Genomic DNA, 24,783 nt, shown 5'->3' with positions numbered 1-24,783 from the left:
TTTCCAAATGCGAGGTCTTTTTTCAAGAGCTTGTCTATAAAAGGGCATGTCACTTGGGACTATAGGAACACGTCATACGCCTTCCCTTGGGTGTCATGCGGAAGTGAGAGCAGAAATGACTTGAATATCTCGTTCAGGGATTGAATACATCATCTTTGAGTGAGAGGTCCGCCATTATTTTTTGTTTCGAAGGCGCGAAGTTGGACCTGGAATTGCCTCCTGGAAAGCCGTCGTTATAGGTGAATATGATCTCCGGCTTCGATTTTACTTGATACATGTCACAATATCATCCTAAAGTATGTTTTTTCAATATAGTTTAATTATATTATTGAAATTTATTCGGGAATTTAGACGTGATGCGTTGGAGGAATTTGTTCAAGAAGGAGAGGTTAGCGCCGCACGGCCAGTGTGCTTGCTAATTCAAGAGGGAAATAGTTCGTTCTGGATCCAAACAAAGAAGGTTCTGGACAATGGACCCCTTTACAACATTCTGATGGAAGATCCACAAAGATAAGGACCCAATTTGGGATGCTATTTCATATATCTGTCGAGCTGTGCTATCGCTACCGATTACTTGGAATCAATTATGTTGTGTGTTAGCCATTGCAGTAAGCTAATATAACGATATATTGTGTTTTCGCTGTAAAACACTTAAAAAATCGGAAATATTGTCTGTATTCACAAGATCTTTGTCTTTCATTTTGCTATACACCATATATTTTTCTGAAATGTTTTATGATGAGTAATTAGGTAGTTGACGTTGGTGTCTGTATTTACTCTGGCTACTCCCGTGCTATTTCTGACAGTAGCTATGGTGGTAGCATCAATGTAAAACTGATTTATAGCTCAAATATGCACATTTTTCGAACAAAATATAGATTTATTGTGTAACATGTTATTGGACTGTCATCTGAGGAAGTTGTTTCTAGGTTTGTTTGGTTGGATCTTGGTTAGTTAGGTTGGCTTTGTGCATGCTACCTGTGCTGTGAAAAATGTCTGTCCTCTTTTGTATTTGGTGGTGAACTAACATAAATATACGTGGTGTTTTTGCTGTAAAACATTTTAAAAATCGGACACGTTGGCTGGTTTCACAAGATGTTTATCTTTCAAATGCTGTATTGGACTTGTTAATGTGTGAAAGTTAAATATTTAAAAAAAATAGATTTTGAATTTCGCACCCTGCAATTGAGCTGGATGTTGTCATAAGTGTACCGACCTCGGGCTTGCAGCCATAATTAAATCCAATGGTTCACATACTTTCCCCACCCTACACTGTGAATGTTTATACGGTGTGTTCAATAAAGACATGAAAAAGTATAATTGTTTGTGTGTTATTAGTTTAAGCAGACTGTGTTTGTCTATTGTTGTGACTTAGATGAAGATCAAATTTGATGACCAATTTATGCAGAAATCCAGTTAATTCCAAAGGGTTTACATCATATTTCCACTTCATATTACTCGGTGTGTGTGTTTACTCACCAGGCCCAGCAGGCAGCGTATCTCATAGATGGCTCCTATACAGCCCAGGAAGCCCATGGCCATGGAGAGAGACCCCACACTGATGAAAATGTAGGACACTACCTTCAGGGTGGTAGAGGATTCCTCTGTAGGGAAGACATAGTGGAAAAGGTAAACCCTCAGCCCACAACAGACCATACACTAAACCAGAATCCATATTACCCACTTGCTAAAATCAGGCCTACTCCTGGACTAAAAGGTACGCTCAACTAAAAAGGTATGCACATGTGGCAGGTGAAGTACCATCTAACCTGTGCATTCAGAAGTACCATAGTCAAGCAAAGCAATGCGGTCTGCCACAGACCAGGGCTCAAATGAGGCATTCTAAACATTCTAGCAATGGCCCACCAGAGCAAAGGTGGAGATACAGCGCATTCACAAAGTATTGAGAACCCTTGTTGTTTTCCACATTTTGTTACATTACAGCCTTATTTTAAAATGAATTAAATATTTTTTCCCCTCATCAGTTTACACACAATACCCCATAATGACAAAGCAAAAACAGTTTAAAAAAAATAATGTTTCGCTAAATTATGTAAAATAAAAAAAATGGAAATGTCACATTCACATAAGTATTCAGAACCTTCACTCTGTACTTTGTTGAAGCACTTTTGGCAGCGATTACAGCCTCGAGTCTTCTTGGGTATGCCTCTTCAGGCTTGGCACACCTGTATTTGGGGAGTTTCTCCTATTCTTCTCCGCTGATCCTCTCAAGGTCTGTTAGCGTCGCTGCACAGCTATTTTCAGGTCCCTCCAGAGATGTTAGATCGGGTTCAAGTCCGAGCTCTGGCTGGGCCAGTGTGCTTTGGGTCGTTGTCCTGTTGGAAGGTGAACCTTTGCCCCAGTCTGAGGTCCTGAGTGTTCTGGAGTAGGGTTTCACCAAGTATCTCTCTGTACTTTGCTTTGTTAATTTTTCCCTTGATCCTAACTAGTCTCCCAGTCCTTGCCGCTGAAAAACATCCAGGTAGCACGATGCTGCCACCACCATGCTTCAACGTAGAAATGCTATTGGCCAGGTGATGAGCGGTGCCTGGTTTCCTCCAGACGTGATGCTTGGCATTTAGACCAAAGGGTTCAATCTGGTTTCATCAGACCAGAGAATCTATTTTGCCTATTGGCAAACTCCAAGTGGGTTGTCATGTGCTTTTTACTGTGGAGTGAGTGGCTTCCGTCTGGCCACTCTACCATAAAGGTCTGATTGGTGGAGTGCTGCAGAGATGATTGTCCTTCTGGAAGGTTCTCCCATCTCCACAGAGGATCTCTGGAGCTCTGTCGGGTTCTTGGTCACTTCCCTGACCAAGGCCCTTCTCCCTAGATTGCTCAGTTTGGCGAGGCGGCCAGCTCTAAGAAGAGTGTCTTGGTGGTTCCAAACGTATTCCATTTAAGAATGATGGAGGTCACTGTGTTCTTGGGGACCTTAAATATTGCAGAAATCTTTTGTTACCCTTCCCCAGATCTGTGCCTCGACATAATCCTGTCTCGGAGCTGGCGAGTGCCTTTCCAAATCATGTCCAATCAATTAAATTGACCACAGGTGGACTCCAATCAAGTTGTATAGACATCTTAAGGATGATCAATGGAAACAGGGTGCACCTGAGCTCAATTTCGAGACTCATAGCAAAGGGTTTGAAGACCTATGTAAATATTCTAAAAACCTGTTTTTGCTTTGATTTTTTTTAATCAATTTTAGAATAAGGCTGAATACTTCCCGAATGTGCTGTAGTTCACTTCTCTTTAGATATTTTTCATGGCTGACTGGCTGTGAGAGATCGAAGACCTCTTGTCTTTTATCTCTTTCTCTCTCTTGGAGGAGGTCCAGAGAAGCTCCAGAAGCCCAATCTCTGTTTGAAATTAAGCCTGGCTCATAGCTCTAGACCTGGGACACGGCTCCAAATCCCTGGGGACACGGCCAGAAGAACCAGAGAGTCCTATATACTGCATAATAACCTTTACTCAACCCTGTTCCGTGAATAATACAAATCACAATATAGTCACATCAAACCAGCCAAAATGCTCTAAAGATAAAACACAATAAGTCACTTCCAAGTATTGGCTCAGAGTGCAGAATATATTAATTTCAGCACCTGCCTTTGTTAAATCTATATTGTGGCAATGCCAGCCACCTTATATGAATGGTAAACTACTATTTGTGTAGCCTATTGTTGTTTTATTATTTATTTTAAAAGAAAGTATGGTCATTTCTTATCAAGATTGGGGGAAATATCCCTGGACTGTCCATATTTGAAATGTGTATTAAATGAAGTCAATCATGATGCGTTAGGCCTATATAATGATGTTTTTTTATCAAGTGAAAATGTAGTGTAATAAAGTTATTTCAAATAGCACACATATTCTTTTTTCCATTGAAGGTGAAACAGCCCACTATTTCTATATTGTTATACTCTAATAAGTCTTACTGTTTCCGCGGGAGTCCAGAACGTAGACGCAGCTGTCTAGTATCATAATCATATCATAATCACATGGCAAGGTAACATAAGAGATCAACTGATCTGTAAGAATGTTTTGTTGCAAACAACTTTGTTTTCACACGCAGGTGCATGTTATCTCCCGTTAGTATCGTTTTAAGAAATACAGTGTTAACCTGTAGGGGCACGTTAAGTTCTGCCTCTTCGTTGCAATTGACCCGTCATGTCCATGAAGGATAAACAATGCCTGTATAATCATATATCTAGTCTACAGTATAGCTATAGTGAAAGTAAACCAAGTCAGCATAGTACAGTACACCACTGTGTGTATGTACTGTGTACAGACAGACATATATAGGCTATCCCACTTCAGACAGGCAAAAACACATACATCTATACTTTATACACACACTAATAACCTACATGCATGCATATGTCAGTGGCAGTGGTTATGGGATAATGAAAAGGCCTGGATTTCTCAGGGTGGGTCTACTACTAAGTACAGAGCAGGACACCCCATATAGACAGACTGTATGTGGCTCAGGACTATAATTTATGGGGATGTAACACACACACACACTGATCTATATCCAGTAAAGCCCTCTCCAATGTGCGTGTGTGTGTTACACACACACGGCACTACAGAGCCATACTGAAATAAGCTAGTTAAAGGGCTCACACACAGAAAACACCGATCTAAGCTCCACCTGTCTCACAGCACTTGGCATCTGCTGACAGGAGCCTCTCACTGCAAAACACAGATTCTTTGCGGAAATAGAGGAGAGAGAGGAGTAGTTGTACTGAGCACCAGTGTACTATACTGTAAGACTCAAAGCACAAAGTAAGGAACACAGTGGACTGACAGAGATCAGACCAATACTTCCAAACTCTGACCAAGGTCGTTGGTGACAGAAAAGTTAGCAAACAAAACAGTGAAACTTGCATGCAGGCTTCATTTCACAGCAGGATACTTTCTAAAAGCAGGATCTCAAAGCCTTCAGACTAGTAACTTCTCTCCGAATGCACATCTTGTCACATCTGCTCCCGCTACGCCCTCTGGTGTTCAACCGGTGTCTTCTTGACCTGCAGTTACTCCCCCTGTACACTCGCTCTCCCTCTCTGTGTGATTGTGTGGTTGGAGACAGGTGTGCTGGAGTCAGAGCAGATCCCTACCAGCTGCAACTCGTTCCATAATCAAGACCTCTACAAATACTCAGTCCTGCCACTTCCACTCTGCCCGATCATAATCTCTGCTCAGTCAGTTCACGATTCTAGCCATTTATGATTATTCAAGATCCTGTTACTCTGCTGTGCCTGTTACCCTGCCTGACACCGTTTATCCTCTCATGGCATTTACCGCTCTGTCTCTGGCTCCTGTCTCCTGTTCCACATCTCACCACCCAACTACCTTGGATTCCCCTCAGGATCTGTTTACCCTGTTCTACTCAGCTAACTCCAACCTCAGTCTCCACATCTGGTTTTTCTGCAACTCATCCGAGCTTCCCCGGATCTGCACTCCATATCTCTCTGAGTAACAATAAATATTTTGGTAAATACGTTCATCCCTGTTTCCTCATCTGAGTCTGCTCTTGGGTTCCCCTGTGTCGCTCCACGTAACACATCTGTATTCTCTAGTGGTAGCGTAGCTAAAACACAACTTTTCCCTGTAGTCAGGATGTGTTCTCTGCTCTACTCTGTCTTGTACTATGGCACATTTCCAAGTAGGTCTCCTTCCCCTGGAACTTCCAAAATAGTTCCTCTGGTGGTTTCCACAGAAACGTACATTTAAAGAGTTCGAGGCTGCGTCCGAAATGGCACCCTATTCCCTTTCGACCAGGGCCCATAGGGTGCCATTTGGAAACCAGCAGCTGCTCAGACTTAGGGGGATTATTTGGCATAGCAGGGTTCAATGTATAAACATTTCCAGCTAGGGCAACATATTTAGTCTGTATTCAAATACCGAATGAACGCTTCAAATGGAGTACATATTCTCATTTTAAACACAGTGATTCCACATCGAACTCAAATTCAATCTGTAAGACGGATATAAAATATCACGTTTTTACCTCAACAAGATTCGGTGTAGGATACATGTAAACTGAAAACTTTCCCTGAGCTAAACTGATAAATGCAGCAGTTTGAGATTGAACCCAAATCCAACCTGTACAATGGATATAATACATATTTTTACCTCACAAAGTGTGTGTTGGTGTACATTGAACAAATCTTTCTATGAGCTATAATCTTTCTCTCATCTTAACTGAAGTATAGCCAAGCAGATCATACTATCACACTGAGTTTTGGCACAAGATCGCAGATCTCCCTCACCAAGGCCAAGGTCTTTTGTTTAAATATATGGCAAGCTGTGTTTTCGCGAGCACTCCAATGATGAACTGTGTGTCGCGCGCGTCACTATGGTGAACTACTAACAGAGTGGCACTGATAGAGAGAGAACAGTAGCTACTCCCATGGTGGAACAGCTGGACTCAGAGAGTCGGTCCCCATGGAGGAGGAAGGGGGAGAAAAAGGAGAATGAGTATAGTGAGCCCCTCGAGAAGGAAGAGGGGATATCCTAAGGGTTCCCAACCTTCTTGATTTGAGGGGTAGATTTAAAACAACGCATAAATCCATGATGCTTTAGGCTAGAAGCAAGCGGTAAAATGCCAGAGGAAGACACGACTCTGATGCACATGGTTTCTCTCTATGACATTCAGGAGCTGAGCTACAACCTTTAAAGTTGAGGAGTCATTACAAATTGACTTGGGAAGTAATCTTATACAATGGGTGACTGTCGCTATCAATTGATCAATTCACTTTCTGTAAAAAATAATATGTATAATTAAATTGAGGGTTTATATAGATGATAATAAAACATTTGGTAGTGGAATAATATTTGGGGAAATCGGGTCTAGATTTTATTTTCCTTCATCAATTATTATAAATTTTATTATTCTTGTTAACCTACGTAGAATTGCAGGTAATAAGCTTAAAACAAGTCTATATATGTCCTAGGTTGGGGGCATTTTGTTATGTGAAAAAGGGAGTCCTGGGGGAAAAGGGTAAGGGTATGGTCCGAGGGAATAGGGGGAGCATACAGGATCTCAGCTATCTGTAGAGGAACAGCTGAATAATAAAAACAATGCTTGATAAAGAGACTGGGGCCAGGGCTGTGCTTTGTGTTATGTCCCAGACACCCGACCTTGGTCAGAACAGATCCAGGGTGGTTCAGTATCCCATATTCACAATGAGTGTCAGAGTATTAGTAGAGCTGATTCAGGATTGGGTACGCCTTTTAGATTATAATGAATAAGATTATATGGCAGGGGGAAACCGGTCCTAGATCAGCAGAGAGGGATGATCGCCTAGGCTAAGCAGCAGGCATCAATCAACATTCAGTGACCTTGGAAAACATCAAGAGGGAAATTAATCTTCCAGAATCTCCATCCCTCAGTGATATATTTAATTGAGCCTTTATTTAGCCAAAAAGTCCCATGAGATGAGTAATCTTTTTTTAAAGGAGACCCAGTGGAAAATGATGACCACAGGGAAGAGAGGAGGGAGGACCCAGGCCAGGCCTGAGGTCCGGGAACATGTTAAGTTTCTGTGTGTGCGTGTGCGTGTGTGAGTATGCGTGTCACAGGGAAGAGAGGTCCGGGAAACACTTCCAGTTCTGGCCAGTTAATACTCTCTCCAGACTAAATATAGACGATCTACTACTCCACCTAACCTTCTGAGAGAAATCTCACTGCTCGCTCCAGCAATACAACTCGTTGATGGAATACAATCAACTAGAATTAAGTTCAGAGTTATGCAGGAAAAAAATCCTACACGCCAAGAGAAGTACATTTCCAAGAGTAGTTCAAATAGAAAGTTGGATATGTATGACTTCCAGATCAAAAGAAGAATCATTGAAGGGAGAGGATCAACTTTATGCTCGTCTGTAGCTCCATCTGTTGCTGAAGCTGAACACATTGACAGCATTTATAATGGATAAGGTAGATTTATAAAAGGTGGTTTTCCATCCATGTTTCCCTTGATGGCCTTAGGCTACAGAATGAGACTGGGCTTCCTACTGACTTGCAGTGTCTATAAGAAACCAATAAAACTAAAGCAGAAAAGATGGTGGGGATATCTGCTACCTCTTCACACGGCACGTAAGGTATTGAAACAGATCTAACCATATGTGTCTGTACCTGCATATATGACTCGTTTAATGAAACTAGGCGTATGTCGCAAGTCACGACTTCACAGGAGAGGCGTTTGAACTTTAATGTTAAAAAAAAAAAAAAAATCTAAATGGGTTTTCGGGCAGAAATGCCTTCTTGAATATTTGAACTTTCATGTGCCTTAATAACAAACATGAATGCCATCTGTGCCATTTAGCCACAGAAAAAGTCAGGAACCTTCCCGCTAGCCATGATTGGCTGAGATAATGAATGGGCTGGACATGCCGAGAGATGAGTTTCGGATTGGTCTGCCGTGTAGCGTCTTCTGTCTATGACATGAGCTGCTCGTTATGAGTCGATAATCCTTTCTACTGCAGTTTTTTTATAAAGATATAACGTTAGCCATGGAGACCTGCAAATGTGTTGCTACTTCTCTCAATAACATTGCTGCCCTGAATTTATCAGGCGCTATCGCCAAAGGTCAGTGGGAAAAAGTTGTGATGGATTACTTTGAGGAGGACAATCGTACCATGCTCACTCTCTCTGACTCTGAAAATGAATCAGACGATGTGAACTAGAGTGACTTGACACAACGGGCCAAGCAAGCTGTAGAAAAAAAAGGGAAATGACACAGGACGTGTTATTTAATGAAAGGGGTTGCAGTCTATTGTGAAGCATTCATCCATGTATACGGGTAAGAGTCTAGCTACAAATTCAGATATTATACATACAGTTGAAGTCGGAAGATTACATACTTAGGTTGGAGTCATTAAAACTTGTTTTTCAACCACTCCACAAATTTCTTGTTGAAGAACTATAGTTTTGGCAAGTCGGTTAGGACATCTACTTTGTACATGACACAAGTCATTTTTCAACAATTGTTTACAGACAGATTGTTTCACTTACAATTCACTGTATCACAATTCCAGTGGATAAGAAGTTTACATAAACTAAGTCGACTGTGCCTTTAAACAGCTTGGAAAATTCCAGAAAATGATGTCATGACTTTAGAAGCTTCTGATAGGCTAATTGACATAATTTGAGTCAATTGGGGGTGTACCTGTGGACGTACTTCAAGGCCAACCTTCAATCTCAGTGCATCTTTGCTTGACATAATGGGAAAATCAAAAGAAATCAGGCAAGACCTCCACAAGTCTTGTTCATCCTTGGGAGCAATTTCCAAATGCCTGAAGGTACCATGTTCATCTGTACAAACAATAGTACGCAAGTATAAACACCATGGGACCACGCAGCTGTCGAACCGCTCAGGAAGAAGACGCTTTCTGTCTCCTAGCGAGGAATGTGTTTTGGTGCGAAAAGTGCAAATCAATTCCAGAACAACAGCAAAGGACCTAGTAAATATGCTGGAGGAAACAGGTACAAAAGTATCTATATCCACATTAAAACCATTCCTATATCGACATAACCTGAAAGGCCACTTAGCAAGGAAGAAGCCACTGCTCTAAAACCGTCATAAAAAAGCCAGACTACGGTTTGCAACTGCACATGGGGACAAAGATCGTACTTTTTGGAGAAATGTCCTCTGGTCTGATGAAAAACAAATTTTACTGTTTGGCCATAATGACCATCGTTATGTTAGGAGGAACAAGGGGGAGGCTTGCAAGCCAAAGAACACTATCCTAACCGTGAAGCACGGGGGTGGCAGCATCATGTTGTGGGGGTGCTTTGCAGCAGGAGGGACTGGTGCATTTCATAAAATAGATGGCGTCATGGGGTGGGGGAAATTATGTGGATATATTGAAGCAACATCTCAAGACATCAGTCAGGAAGTTAAAGCTTGGTCGAAAATGGGTCTTCCAAATGGACAATGACCCCAAGCATACTTCCAAAGTTGTGGCAAAATGGCTTAAGGACAACAAAGTCAAGGTATTGGAGTGGCCATCACAAAGCCCTGACCTCAATCCCATAGAAAATTTGTGGGCAGAACTGAAAAAGCGTGTGCGAGCAAGGAGGCCTACAAACCTGACTCAGTTACACCAGCTCTGTCAGGAGGAATGGGCCAAAATTCACCCAACTTATTGTGGCAAGCTTGTGGGAGGCTACCCGAAACGTTTGACCTAAATTAAACAATTTAAAAGCAATGCTACCAAATACTAATTGAGTGTATGTAAACTTCTGCCCACTGGGAATGTGATTAAAGAAATAAAAACTGAAATAAATCATTCTCTCTACTATTATTCTGACATTTCACATTCTTAAAATAAAGTGGTGATCCTAACTGACCTAAAACAGGGAATTTTTACTAGGATTAAATGTCAGGAATTGTGAAAAACTGAATTTAACTTTATTTGGCTAAGGTGTCTGTAAACTTACGACTTCAACTGTATCTAATTTTGTCAGAAAGTTGTTTTTATTGCAAGTTAAAGCTTACTGTTAGCTAGCTAGCTGACGCTAGGTGGCTGGCTCGCTAGCTAACATTATGTGTATGATCTGTGGAGTAATATTATCTCAGAAAATCATTTGCATTGCTAGTTATAGGCTAGTGTTAGCTAGCTAACTAGCTGACATTGAACCTATTTGGTTAACTTTGGCGAGCTATGACAATTGATTTGTATTGCTAGTACTCTATGGATTAGGATTATGGTTCATTGTTTAGCTGGCATGTCTAAACAAAAGTTCAGATGATTACATGACCCATCAAGTTAGACAGGTGTGTCTGACGGTGATTACGGCTATCTATTGTATTATAATGTTAAAGTATTTGTATCTGGAATTTGACTTTCAGCATCAGTAGAACACGCCTGACTCTCCTCCACCAGTCATATAAGGAGAATGATCTAATGCTTCCCATCAAAAAGAGAGCTGGCTCAAGCAAGCACTTGTTTACAGTGAGCAGTCTGTCTGCAGTGGTCAAAACAAGAAAAAGTTTGTGCTCTGGTATTGTGCCTGGCGGACCATGCACAAGCTCCACCACAGTCCGGACATTCACTTCCTGGTGGAAAGCTATGGCTTGCAACAAAACCTGACTCCGTAGTTCAGGCCGCTGCCACAGATCAAGCAGTACCAGCACTTCAGGTGAATATTATTTTCATTGCATTGTATGAGGTTATTCTTCTGATCTAAACTTGGGAGGTGAATTGATGTTACACAAGGTTGTTAATGTCCTCTCAATTTTTTTTTGTTATTAGCTGTTTTACAGCTTCGATGCTCTGGAGCCTGGTATTGTTGTCTCCAAGGAGCATTCGGACTCAGTCGTGGTCTGCCTGTACAAGCACCACCTGGACTGGACACAGCTAGACAAACATATCATTTTGAGAAGATCAGGGAGTTTTGCGACGAAAAGGCTATGGACATCACATGCCCTGCACCAAAGTCAATGGCAGCACAGAAACAGGCTCTCCAAATATATATTCCCTTGTTCATGCGTGGTTTGGACTGGGAGCAAGTCCCAGTCATCAACACTATCTGCAGTGCCTCTATTCACATGACTCTCTCCTAACACACATGCCATAAGTTGCTACTACAATTAAAACATTTTATCCTGCTGCTCAACCACTTTTCTATTGATTGTATGCATATAATTACCTCATACATCACTGATATCGTTATTGATATTGTTCTTGTACATAATGTATATAATTTTGTTTTTTTCTACTGGCATTGACACTTGTTATTTTTTTCTTTATATTGACACTATCTATTTTTGATATTGCTACTATGCAAGTAACCATTTCGATTTACCGTTTACACCTTCTGTAGAGACCCATCCACTTAACAAGATGTGGCTGTGGGATTATAGCATTTATTTTACATGACCCATCAATTTAGACAAGTGTCATCTAATATTTATAAAATATTTGTATCTGTTTAACTGGAATTTTTCCTTATTGTAGGCTACTACTTGACCACTTAGTCTTAATCTTTACTACACTACTCACTGTGTAGCACATGACCTCACATGTGAATCCTTAAAGAGATGGGTGGGGCTGGCTTAAGAGGGTGTGAACAATGGGTGTAGACAAAGAAGAGCTCTCCAGTAGGTGTACCAAAACATTCAAGGGCCATTTTCTCAAAAGTGAGTTTACACGTTTATCAACTTTCAAAGCAGAATTACTTTCCCATTGTTCCTCAAATACAGCGTAAGATATACCATTTCGTAGCCCTGTGTCTCTGCTTTTATCCAATGTAAAAACACAGTTTCAAATTTTGCTACATAACACCAAATTGAGGTGGTCGGTCACATATGGAGACAATCTAGGAAATAAGTTAGTAGGGTTGAAGTAAGCCGCCATCCTCTAACACAGTATGAAACTACTTCAGATGTTAATCACTAACCTATCGCTAGTGATCTGTCACTTCCGCCTGTATGTGTTTGCACTTGCGCATGCATGTGTGTGTGCATGCGTGCCTGCCTGCCGAACCAGATAGCTGTTTCTAGTGGTTGAGAGTACCATACCATCAGTTGTGGGTCACATTTGTGTTTTAGTGCTTACATCCCTCTGCTCTTAATTTATGGCCCTCTTCCCTTGGGTTGGTGTTTGTGGGAATGAGACAAGTAAGATGAGAGCCACTTTAACTGCACAGACTGGGCTAAGGGTTTAGGATTGGACATGGATTGAGGTAGTAACAGTAGTAACACTTTAGGATCTGACAAGCACAATTTCCAATCTCTACTTTTGGCTTCCCCTGTGCATAGAACACTTGAGCAAAGATAGACAGTATCAACAACTATCAGGCAAGATCACAAAGGGTGTGTGTGTGTGCCTGTGTTCTTACTTACGCAGCACTGCGATGAAGCTCTGGTTATCCAGGAGAACCCACAGTCCAAAGCCCATGATCAATGCTCCAAAGACCTACAGAGGGAAAAGGAATTGAGTTACAAGGTGGCACTCTTTTTCATGGTCCTTAGAGCCAGATAGCAACAATTGTCCTGGACCAGTACAATACAATACAGGCAGGTAGATTCTTACTGAAAATGTTGGGCTCATTGCATACCAGATCAGTGAGATAACAAATAGAGGCAACTGGAAAAGCGGTGTCTCTCTAAAGTAAGAAATTATAGTATGTCTGCTCCCTCTCTTTCTCTCTTCTTTTTCAAGTCCGGTGCACTCAGCCTGTTGTTACATTGGTATCGTTTGTGTCATTTTACTTTGCCTGGGAGGACTATTAGCAAGTGGCTAGGCTTAGCTGTACCACAGGCTCTGACATAGAAACAAACAGAGCATGGCTTTGTGTCCATGGTTGCACCTTTACAATGCAGAAAACCACCTCTCTCTAGCTCAAACCGTTCAAAACTAAATACCTATTTTACCGGAGCAAAAGAACATTACTTCTAGCATGGTTTCGTGGGACTCTCTTAAAGGGGTACACACAAATTAATCAATCAGTAAGGAAAAATAGTTTAAATAAAACCTATTTAATCTATTAAATACTTCTTAACAGAACATGTATGATTTTGCAGTATGAATTAGATGAGATGGAGGTCATTACCACAAAATTAATTAATCAAAAAAATGCTAGGTGGCGCAGAATTATTTTATCCCATCAATGTGTTCCACGGTTCAAAAAAGGTTAGGAACCACTGGTCTACACCACACCTTCTCTACTGTAACAGATCCGTGGCAGATCTCCCATTCAGACTAACCTAACACATTGAAAGATTGAAAAGTTCTGAAAGAGAACTAGCCAATAGAGGAGCCAGGTCTAGACCAGAACCAAAAGGTCTGAACCGGATCAGAGTTTCAGGGTTAATTTTCATTTCCGGTCCAGACCACGTCCTTTTTTGACACTCACCTCCAGCAACGAACGGATGTGTCAGACAGCCAGATTATCTGCCAATATATCTGGTAACGAGTCTATAAAGTGTAGCCTAGCGGTTAGCGCGTTGGGCCAGTAACCGAAAGGTCGCTGGTTTGTCAATGTGCCCTTGAACAAGGCACTTCACCCTAATTGCTCCTGTAAGTCTCTCTGGATATCAGTGTCTGCTAAATAACTCAAATGTAAAAATGTAGCCTAAAGTGCAGTGTGGCATTTATAGGGACCATGTCTGGTAGTGGGAGGGTCAACCCAAAAGATGAGAGGTTCCTAATTCACCACTTTCCCTTGGCTTGGAAATGGAAACCTGATTGAGACCTCTTCATTTAGACTAGAGGGTCTGTTTCAACCTCATTAGGTCCATATAAACTAGTACTATGTAGCCCACTACTCGCCTCTGTCCACAGATGCTTTCCATTCGGGGCGGTGAGTGTTCACATCAAAAGTCACATTTACTACACACAGACACACAGTGAGTAAATTGGAGAGGAGGTAAAGAGTCAGGTTGGACATCGTCAGTGAAGGTTTCATATAGGAGCTGTTGTGTCAGTTTCAGGATGGACTGTCTGGGTTTTGATCAAACACACTTGGAGGTTGCATTTTTTTTAGAGTGAAGTCTCTGCCAGGTGAAGTCTTTTGACCTCAATGGTATTTCCTACCGTTCTAAATAAAGGTTAGAAGATGAAAACCACCAGTTCTGACTGTGTTGCTACAGAGCACAGTACCACAACACTTATCACTTTGGAAAGTAACATGTCCTCTGCTAATCTCTGGGATATTTCAATAAACAGCCTACCATATTCAAATGATAATGAAAACAGGAAAAACATGGAAAGAACAGCAAAAAGAAACTGGGCAGTGGGCACTGGACACACACATTTTCTATGAATGATCTTCAACAACTACTAGTCCTTGTACACGTAGAGTAATACTCTCTGAAGTCAGATGGATTTGATGCAAATGAAGGCTACAGTGGCTGGGGTTGACGTAGATATCCGTTGAAATAGATAGCAGGCTAGGGCAGAAGGTGGTGATGTCACTTACAAAGAAGAGGAGGTTGAAGAGGAACAGGAAGTACTTGGTTGCCGTGATGCATCCCTTCCCCATGGTTACGACTCTGCAACCGAGAGAAAGAAACAGTTAGGTTAGACGAAGGATACTTTTTATTTGTTTTATTTAACCTTGATTTAACTAGGCATGCCAGTTAAGAACAAATTCGTATTATTTTTACAATGACGGCCTACACCGGCCAAACCCGGACGACGCTGGGCCAATTGTGCGCCGCCCTATGGAACTCCCAATCACAGCCGGTTGTGATACAGCCTGGATTCAAACCAGGATGTCTGTAGTGACGCCTCAAGCACTGAGATGCAGTGCCTTAGACCGCTGCGCCACTCGGGAGCTACAGCAGTATAATTAGGCTACAAAGTAAAGTAGGCCTGCAAAATTCCAGAAACATTCCTAAAGTTCCCGTTTTTCCCCCAGAAATCCCAGTTGGAGGATTCCCTGAATCAGGAGGGAATCAGCAGGGAGGCAAACCACCAACTGGAATCCTTCAAACACAGCAAATCACAGTACGGCACAGCGTGAGAGAGTTTTGGTGTCTTTTTAAAGTTTTCAACAGATTTGCACTCCTGCCCCTGGCTACTTGCTGACACTGAAAAACAACAAAGCAAGAGAGAGGGAGAGAGAGAGAGAGCGAGAGATGGTGAGACAGAGAGAGAGAGAAAGAGAAACCCCCTCCAGAACTCTAATCCTATACACAGCAGGGGTCCTGGTTAAAACAGTAATTTGATCTTCACAGCACCGACATGGTTCATTCTCAACAGACATACAAGTGCTGTAGGGCTGGGCGGAATGGCCAAAATATCATACCACAATGTTTTTTTATGATATGGCGGTATGTGACGGCGTTTTTGAATAATACAAGTTCTAAATATGCTTCATAAGTGGTGCATGACCCTAGGGTGGCAACACAAATTATAGGTGGAGTTCTCTCCTGTTCAATCCAACTTCAATCAATCATTTTCAGCATTTTCATACATTTCTGCACTCATTTCTTATCATTTCCACACTGCGCCACATAGGGCTGCATGACATGGGCAAACTAGATAAAAACACTTGGGTGATCTGTTGAAATCATAGAAATATAATGACTATTGTAAATAGTTGGAATATAGTGGGCAGCACTTTTAATACATTGCTGTTTTATATTTTCTTATTTCACCTTTATTTAACCAGGTAAGCTACTTGAGAACAAGTTCTCATTTACAACTGCGACCTGGCCAAGATAAAGCAAGCGGATGCGGGCAGCGAGCGGTTGAAAAGCATGTATTTAGTTTTACTAGCGTTTAAGAGCAGTTGGAGGCCACGGAAGGAGTGTTGTATGGCATTGAAGCTCGTCTGGAGGTTAGTTAACACAGTGTCCAAAGAAGGGCCAGATGTATACAGAATGGTGTCGTCTGCGTAGACGTGGATCAGGGAATCACCCGCAGCAAGAGCGACATCGTTGATATATACAGAGAAAATAGAATTGGACCCTGTGGTACCCCCATAGAGACTGCCAGAGGTCCGGACAACAGGGCCTCCGATTTGACACACTGAACTCTATCTGAGAAGTAGTTGGTGAACCAGGCGAGGCAGTCATTTAAGAAACCAAGGCTGTTGAGTCTGCCGATAAGAATCCGGTGATTGACAGAGTCGAAAGCCTTGTTCAGGTCAATGAAGACGGATGCACAGTACTGTCTTTTATCAATGGCAGTTATGATATCGTTTAGTACCTTGAGCGTGGCTGAAGTACACCCGGGACCAGCTCGGAAACCGGATTGCACAGCAGAGAAGGTACGGTGGGATTCGAAATGGTCAGTGATCTGTTTGTTAACTTGGCTTTCGAAGACTTTAGAAAGGCAGGGCAGGATGGATATAGGTCTGTAACAGTTTGGGTCTAGAGTGTCACCCCCTTTGAAGAGGGGGTTCACCGCGGCAGCTTTCCAAACTTTAGGAAGCTCGGATGATACGAAAGAGAGGATGAACAGATTAGTAATAGAGGTTGCAACAATGGCAACGGATAATTTTAGAAAGAGAGGGTCCAGATTGTCTAGCCCAGCTGATTTGTACCGGTCCAGGTTTTGCAGCTCTTTCAGAACATCTTCTATCTGAATTTGGGTGAAGGAGAAGCTGGGGAGGCTCGGGCAAGTAGTTGGCCGGGGTTGGGGTAGCCAGGAGGGAAGCATGACAACGAATTAAAAAGCCTGGGAGGAATTATTGTGACAGGGTAGGAACCAAAGTGTTGGTCAGTGTTTCCCAGCTGATCCCAATTAGATGTTATATTTTTGTTTTCTCTTACTTCATGTAGCTAGCTAGCTAACATATTAATGCTAGCCTATTCCTCTCTGATTTAGAAGATATAGTTGCGCAAACAAAATGCTGATCTAAGCCTACATCAGCACTGTTATGAGCCCGTATTAGCTAGCTACGTTTGCGCTGACTCCGAGAACATTTAGCTAGCCAGCTAACACAATTTATTTTAGCCACAACTTGCTAAGAAAATACAAACTATCTGTTTGCAGACAGTAAGATACACAAACAAATAACGTAATATTAGAACGCTTGCGGATTTACAATGAGAAGCAAAGTGGAAAGCAGCATCATTGTCCTGTTGCATCTAACCATGCAGACAGAGTAAACTGCAACTTTCCGGTAAGTGCCCGTGACTCCGAGGTCGAGCAACAACTTGCTCTCCTTCAGTGACAGGGGAAAGGGCTGGGTGTGGGAAGCGCATGGGGAAGTGTCAAGCAGGAGGAGAGGAAAAAAGACAACTTATCTAGCATATGAGGTGACAGCGTTGGAGTGGCATATCACATTTAACAAACCAAACATTGAAATACCATTGCAGAAAGTAAAATAAAAACCCAAACCGGTCCATGCAGCAATACTGGTATATAGTAAAAGAGGGTATACTGCCTATCCCTGCAGTGGTGTTTCACCCCCAGTCCTTAATATCCCCAAGTCCTGTGTTAGAGCCTATATTGGAATTCTACTTTCATCTCCTGTAACAGCAACAACCTCTTTTTACAGTGTGTAGGGATGTATGATTCACCCATACTGATCGCAGATTCAAATGTTTAAGTTCGGAATGAATCAGTCTGCGGACCCCAAACCGATCCAAACGTAGAATGCATTGGTCAGAAAATCAATTCAAACTGTTAGGCATTGCAGATTCACTAAAATGTTTTGTTCATATTACTTTCTTTCTACCTTCTGAAAATACCTAATGTGACGACTAATGCGTCACATTTTGACTAATGCGTCAAAATGTCAAACTAAGCATGTAACTGTGTTGATAGTCATTGATCTACAAGTCATTTTGCATGCCGAGCAACCCGATGGAATATCAGTAACCTAGTCAAACTGGGCACAGTGCCCAGCTATGCGCGCTGACCAATGCCAGGTATGCGGCCTGTTCCTGATCTTACACATCTGCATGGCACTTTCAGCATTTAAATACTAAAGTGGCTTTATTAGTTGAGTGACAACCTATGTCACTTGATAGGTTATTGTTATCTAGGCGCTGTTGAAAATGGTGTTTTACCGGAATAAAAGTAAGCTAATGGAGACACAACTCTCATCTGGCTATAGGCTACCTGTTGAATGGAGATTACAATATATATAATTTAGATTGTTCAGGTTCAACATCAGCAATAGTTTTGATAGTTTGGCTTTAAACAATCACTGTATATGGTCAGTTTTTATATATACAGGGTTGTTGATCATTTCATTACGAGGACAGCAATCACTTTGCCAGGTGCACTGCATGGCCAAAGCTGGAGAAAAGAAACTCACAAAAAATGTCCAAACGGTCAAAACCATTCCATTCCAAATGGGGGTGAAATCCAAAATTGTGCTATATGTTCATTGGCTATGTCATAGCTAATTTGTAAATAATACATATTGATACATTACTACCTTAAACACTTAATCTACAAAAATAACAAGTTCATTGGTGGGTGATGGATATTTCAGAACCAAAGTGTGGAGAGAAAAACCTACATTTCCCCCCCTAATCTGACAGTGTTAGTCTTCCTTATGGCTCAGATCAGGTGCCTGCATAGTACATACACCATAAGCATACATACTTTACACACACACACACACACACACACACACACACACACACACACACACACACACACACACACACACACACACACACACACACACACACACACACACACACACACACACAAATCATTTGCACACAAACACTCAAACAAAGACTCAAAGACTCAGAATGTGTTTATGCAACAAATGTTAGTGCATCGAATCGTATCGCAGCAAACCGAATCGCATCGATTTGTTGTCTAATCAAACCGATCGCACCTAATCCTTTCAAACTAAAACGTATCCTTCCTGTATCGTATCGGAGCCCATGTATCCAGATACATATCAAATCGTCTTGAAAGGGAAAGATGCACATCCCTATTGGTTTAGGCCTACTAGTTCTCCTAACAAACCAGAGGAACACCCTTCCAAAGACAGACTAGAACAAGGACCACCGCAAAGACTAAATTGAGAATTATGATGACTCAACCCACGTGTTCATGCTTGTTATTTTCATCACATGTGAGGGTGGGAGCTATACAGTGTTGTTTACTACTGACACTATACAGCAGTGTAGAAGTCAGAGTCAGGCAGCCACAAAGCACTATTTAATTACCATGTTTATGAAGAAGACTAGGTCTACTCTGAAGGAGCAAAACATTAGAAATATTCAAAAAACAGATGATGTCATAGCATATACGACCACACAGTACAAGTAGGTTATGAGGTTATTTTGTGTGAAACGGAACAAGCAAGTGACAGATGTCAGAGCAATCTTTTGGTGGAAGAACCATAGAATTGTATTATATCCTATTAATATGGTAACAACCTCCTACATACACCACCTACATACAGATGAAGTCAGAAGTTTACATACACATTAGCAAATACATTTAAACTCAGTTTGACACAATTTCTGACATTTAATTATAGTAAAAAAATCCCTGTCTTAGGTCAGTTAGGATCACCACTTTATTTTAAGAATGTGAAATGTCAGAATAATAGTAGAGAGAATTATTTATTTAAGCTTTTATTTATTTCATCACATTCCCAGTGGGTCAGAAGTTTACATGCACTCAATTAGTATTTGGTAGCATTGCCTTTAAATTGTTTAACTTGGGTCAAATGTTTCAGGTAGCTTCCACAAGCTTCCCACCATAAATTGGGTGAATTTTGGCCCATTCCTCCTGACAGAGCTGGTGTAACTGAGTCAGGTTTGTAGGCCTCCTTGCTCGGACACACTTTTTCAGTGTTGCCCACACATTTTCTATAGGATGGAGGTCAGATCTTTGTGATGGCCACTCCACCACAAATTACTTTGTTGGCCTTAAGCCATTTTGCCACAACTTTGGAAGTATGCTTGGGGTCATTGTCCATTTGGAAGACCCATTTGTGACCAAGCTTTAACTTCCTGACTGATGTCTTGAGATGTTGCTTCAATATATCCACATAATTTTCATCCCTCATGATGCCATCTATTTTGTGAAGTGTACCAGTCCCTCCTGCAGAAAAGCACCCCCCATGATGCTGCCACCCCCGTGCTTCACGGTTGGGATGGTGTTCTTCGGCTTGCAAGCGTCCCCATTTTTCCTCCAAACATAATTATGGTCATTATGGCCAAACAGTTCTATTTTTGTTTCATCAGACCAGAGGACATTTCTCCTAAAAGTACGAACTTTATCCCCATGTGCAGTTGCAAACCGTAGTCTGGATTTTTTATAGCGGTTTTGGAGCAGTGGCTTCTTCCTTGCTGAGCTGCATTTCAGGTTAGGTCGATATAGGACTCGTTTTACTGTGGATATAGATACTTTTGTACCGGTTTCCTCCAGCATCTTCACAATGTCCTTTGCTGTTTGAGAGCAACATTGCAAGATCATGTTATAATACTTTTATTGCATCAAATGGTTGTTTTATGCAACAGAATAGAGTATTCTTAACTATTGTGTGTGTGTTCTACTGAGGATGGGCCTCTGGGAGATAACACTGACAGGAGATTTACCATGTCTTTTGGATGATAAAACCTAAAGAGAATTCCAGAGCATGAGTTAATGTTTCTGTTCTATACCGTACCCGGGAGAGATGGTTCCAGTTAGGAGTCGAAGGGCCAGACACTGGTCTCTATACAATGAAAACTGTTGACACAGCAGATACTGTCTGCTATGTATTATAGGTATCTTTCATACAGATCTTAACCTTGTGACCCATTCTATATATCTGTTGTTCGTCATGTAGGTTGTATCTTGGCTATAAAAGACCTTTGTACTTTTGTCTCGGGGCTCTCAACGAATCATTTGATCGTGAATTGTCAACCGGCTGTGACCAGCCATCATTATCGCAGAGCACTCAATCGATTCACTTTATATGTGTGTGTTGTATTGACCCGCTCCTTATTAATAAGTGATTAAAGATTTGGTTTAAGCATAACTCTGACTTGTGTGATACGTTTGTCTATCCTCATTTAATAGTAAAGAAATTAACCACCACAGCTGTTGTTCTGGGATTGATTTGCACTTTTCGCACCATAGTACGTTCATCGAGGAGACAGAACGCGTCTCCTTCCTGAGCGGTATGATGACTGCGCGGTCCCATGGTGTTTATACTTGCGTACTATTGTTTGTACGGATGAACATGGTACCTTCAGGCATTTGGAAATTGCTCCCAAGGATAAACCAGACTTGTGAAGGTCTACAATTTTATTTCTGAGGTCTTGGCTGATTTATTTAGATTTTCCCATGATGTCAAGCAAAGAGGCACTGAGTTTGAAGGTAGGCCTTGACATACATCCACAGGTACACCTCCAATTGACTCAAATACCACACTATGGAACTGGAAGCAGCCTAGGTTTCACTCTCTACTCCATTGACAAATATGATAGGATATAGGCTAACCTAACATCAGTGAAGTGAATTCTCTGACCTCCTGGTATTGAACACTGAGCTTACAAAAAAGGATTACAAAAAGAAAACCAGCCCTGTCGCGGACATCGACATCTCGCTCCCAGACAAATTAAACAACTTCTTTGTGCATTTTGAGGGCAATACAGTGCCACCGACACGGCCCACTTCCAGACAGTGGGCTCTCCTTCAACGTGGCCGACGTGAGTAAAACATTTAAAGGTGTTAACCTCCGCAAGGCATCTCAAGCCGCGTCCTCAGAGCATGCGCAGACCAGCTGGCTGGTGTGTTTACGGACATATTCAATCAATCCCTATCCCAGTCTGCTGTCCCCACATGCATCAAGATGGCCACCATTGTTCCTGTTCCCAAGAAAGCTAAGGTAACTGAATTAAATGACTATCGCCCAGTAGCACTCACTTCTGTCATCATCAAGTGCTTTGAGAGACTAGTCAAGGATCATATCACCTCCACCCCACCTGATAGCCTAGACCCACTCCAGTTTGCTTACCGCCCTAATAGGTCCACAGACGACACAATCGCCATCACACTGCACACACCACAGTACTCTGGGTCTCAACCCCTCCCTGTGCAACTGGGTCCTGGACGGGCCGCTCCCAGGTTGTGAAGGTTGGAAACAACATGTCCACCGCGCTGATCCTCAACACTGGAGCCCCACAAGGGTGCGTTCCCAGCCCTCTCCTGTACTCCCTGTTCACCCATGACTGCGTGGCCAAGCACGCCTCCAACTCAGTCATCAAGTTTGCAGACGACACTACAGTGGTAGGCCTGATCTCCAACAACAACGAGACAGCCTACAGGGAGGAGGTAATGGCCCTCGGAGTGTGGTGTCAGGAAAAGAACCTCTCACTCAATGTCAGCAAAAAAAAAAAGAGATGATCGTGGACTTCAGGAAACAGCAGAGGGAGCACCCCCCTATCCACATCGACGGGACAGTAGTGGAGAGGGTGGAAAATTTTAAGATCCTTGGCGTATACATCACGGACATACTGAAATGGTCCACCAACACAGACAGAGTGGTGAAGAAGGGGCAACAGCGCCTCTTCAACCTCAGGAGGCTGAAGAAATGTGGCTTGTCACCAAAAACCCTCACGAGCTTCTACAGATGCACAATCGAGAGCATCCTGTCGGGCTGTATCACCGCCTGGTACGGCAACTGCACCGCCTTCAACTGCAAGGGCTCTCCAGAGGGTAGTGCAGTCTGCACAACACATCACTGGGGGAAAACTACCTGCCCTCCAGGACACCTACAGCACCCAGGAAGGCCAAACATATAATCAAAGACAACAACCACCAGAGACACTGCCTGTTCACCCCGCTATCATCCAGAAGGCGAGGTCAGTACAGGTGCATCAAAGCTGGGATCGAGGGACTGAAAAACAGCTTCTATCTCAAGGCAATCAGACTGTTAAACAGCCATCACTAACATCGAGAGGCTGCTGCCAACAGAGACTCAAATCACTGGCCACTTTAATAAATGGATTTAGTAATGGTATCACTAGTCACTTTAAATAATACCACTTTAATAATGTTAACATATCCTACATTACTCATCTCATATGTATATACTTTATTTATACCATCTACTGCATCTTGCCTGTGCCGCACGGCCATCGCGCATCCATATATTTGTATGTACATTTTCTTATTCCATTCCTTTACATTGTGTATATAAGGTAGTCGTTGTGAATTTGTTAGATTACTTTTTAGATATTACTGCAAAGTTGGAACTAGAAGCACAAGCATTTCGCTACACTCGCATTAACATCTGCAAATCATGTGTATGTGACCAATAAAATTTGATTTGATTTTAATTTGAACAGCATCCTCACATAGGTATTCCTCTTGTCCAGGTGGGAGAGGGCAGTGTGGAGTGCAATTGAGATTGCATCGTCTGTAGATCTGTTGGGGTGGTATGCAAATCAGAGTTGCAAAAATTATTCATCCCCCTTGATGTGTATCCTATTTTGTTGCATTACAACCTGTAATTTAAATAGATTTTTATTTGGATTTCATGTAATGGACATACACAAAATAGTCCAAATTGGTGAAGTGAAATGAAATAAAAAACAGAAAAGTGGTGTGTGCATATGTATTCACAACCAATTACCTTCAGAAGTCACATAATTAGTGAAATAAAGTCCATTTGTGTGCAGTCTAAGTGTCAAAACACTTAAAAGACACACCCTCGTCCACTTACCCTCGCCTTATACCCTTGGGCGAATCCCCGTCGAGATCTTGGAGGGTGGTCCAAATTATTAGCCAAGGGAGGTTTGCAACGTAAGCCCCTCAGCCCTCGTTTTTAGTTGGCTTTGCGAGTGTACAATTGTGTTCACTCCGGGGCCTGAAACTCCCCATAATTCAACTCGCGACGATTGTACATTCACTAAGAAAAGTCTCAGAAAACTTAAAAACAACATCAAGAGTAATCAACATACAAGTGTAAGTAAAAACGAATGCAAATAAGTTGGACATTTTGCTACTACGTAAAAAGTAAATACATTTTCGTTTGGTTATCTTTTGGAAAATGTAGAAATAAAACATTTTCCTTCTTCAGAAGTTAGGCAGGCTAACGTTAGTTAGCTAATTAATTTGCTAGCTATCATACAGTAGGCGTATATTAATAATTATATATTTAATATAAGTAGACATACACTCATAATTGACTGTAGCACATATAAAGCTACAGGTGCCCACAAGCACCCACAAGCTACAGGTGGCTGAAAACACAATTACCGCGGGATGAACGAGTGATGAATTTCCAGCCAAGGGTGGTCGATTTAAAAATCATTCCTTCTTCCCTTGCAAGTGTATACTCGTCAGACGTCATGATACGTCATCAGAAGTGTCCACTTCATTTGAGGGCTGAGGGGATAGGGTGTG

The 24,783-nt window shown here is 41.9% G+C and overlaps 1 protein-coding gene across 1 annotated transcript in view; it reads right to left on the bottom strand.

Annotated features, from left to right (window-relative positions):
• The window catches only part of LOC129866606 (CD82 antigen-like), a 54,473-nt gene that overhangs the window by 14,989 nt on the left and 14,701 nt on the right, over positions 1 to 24,783 (bottom strand). Inside the window, exons 2-4 of the mRNA XM_055939361.1 lie at positions 14,930 to 15,002; positions 12,852 to 12,924; positions 1,480 to 1,604 (exon numbers count right to left, since the gene is read on the bottom strand). Coding sequence (XP_055795336.1) covers positions 1,480 to 1,604; positions 12,852 to 12,924; positions 14,930 to 14,992 — 261 coding nt within the window. The 5' untranslated portion in view covers positions 14,993 to 15,002. The remainder of the gene's footprint in view (positions 1 to 1,479; positions 1,605 to 12,851; positions 12,925 to 14,929; positions 15,003 to 24,783) is intronic.

Source organism: Salvelinus fontinalis, chromosome 12, assembly GCF_029448725.1.
Source record: "Salvelinus fontinalis isolate EN_2023a chromosome 12, ASM2944872v1, whole genome shotgun sequence".
In the NCBI taxonomy this organism is placed as follows: Eukaryota; Metazoa; Chordata; class Actinopteri; order Salmoniformes; family Salmonidae; genus Salvelinus; species Salvelinus fontinalis.
Note: the sequence above shows the minus strand (reverse complement) of the source record. Positions and strands in the feature narration are given on the sequence as shown.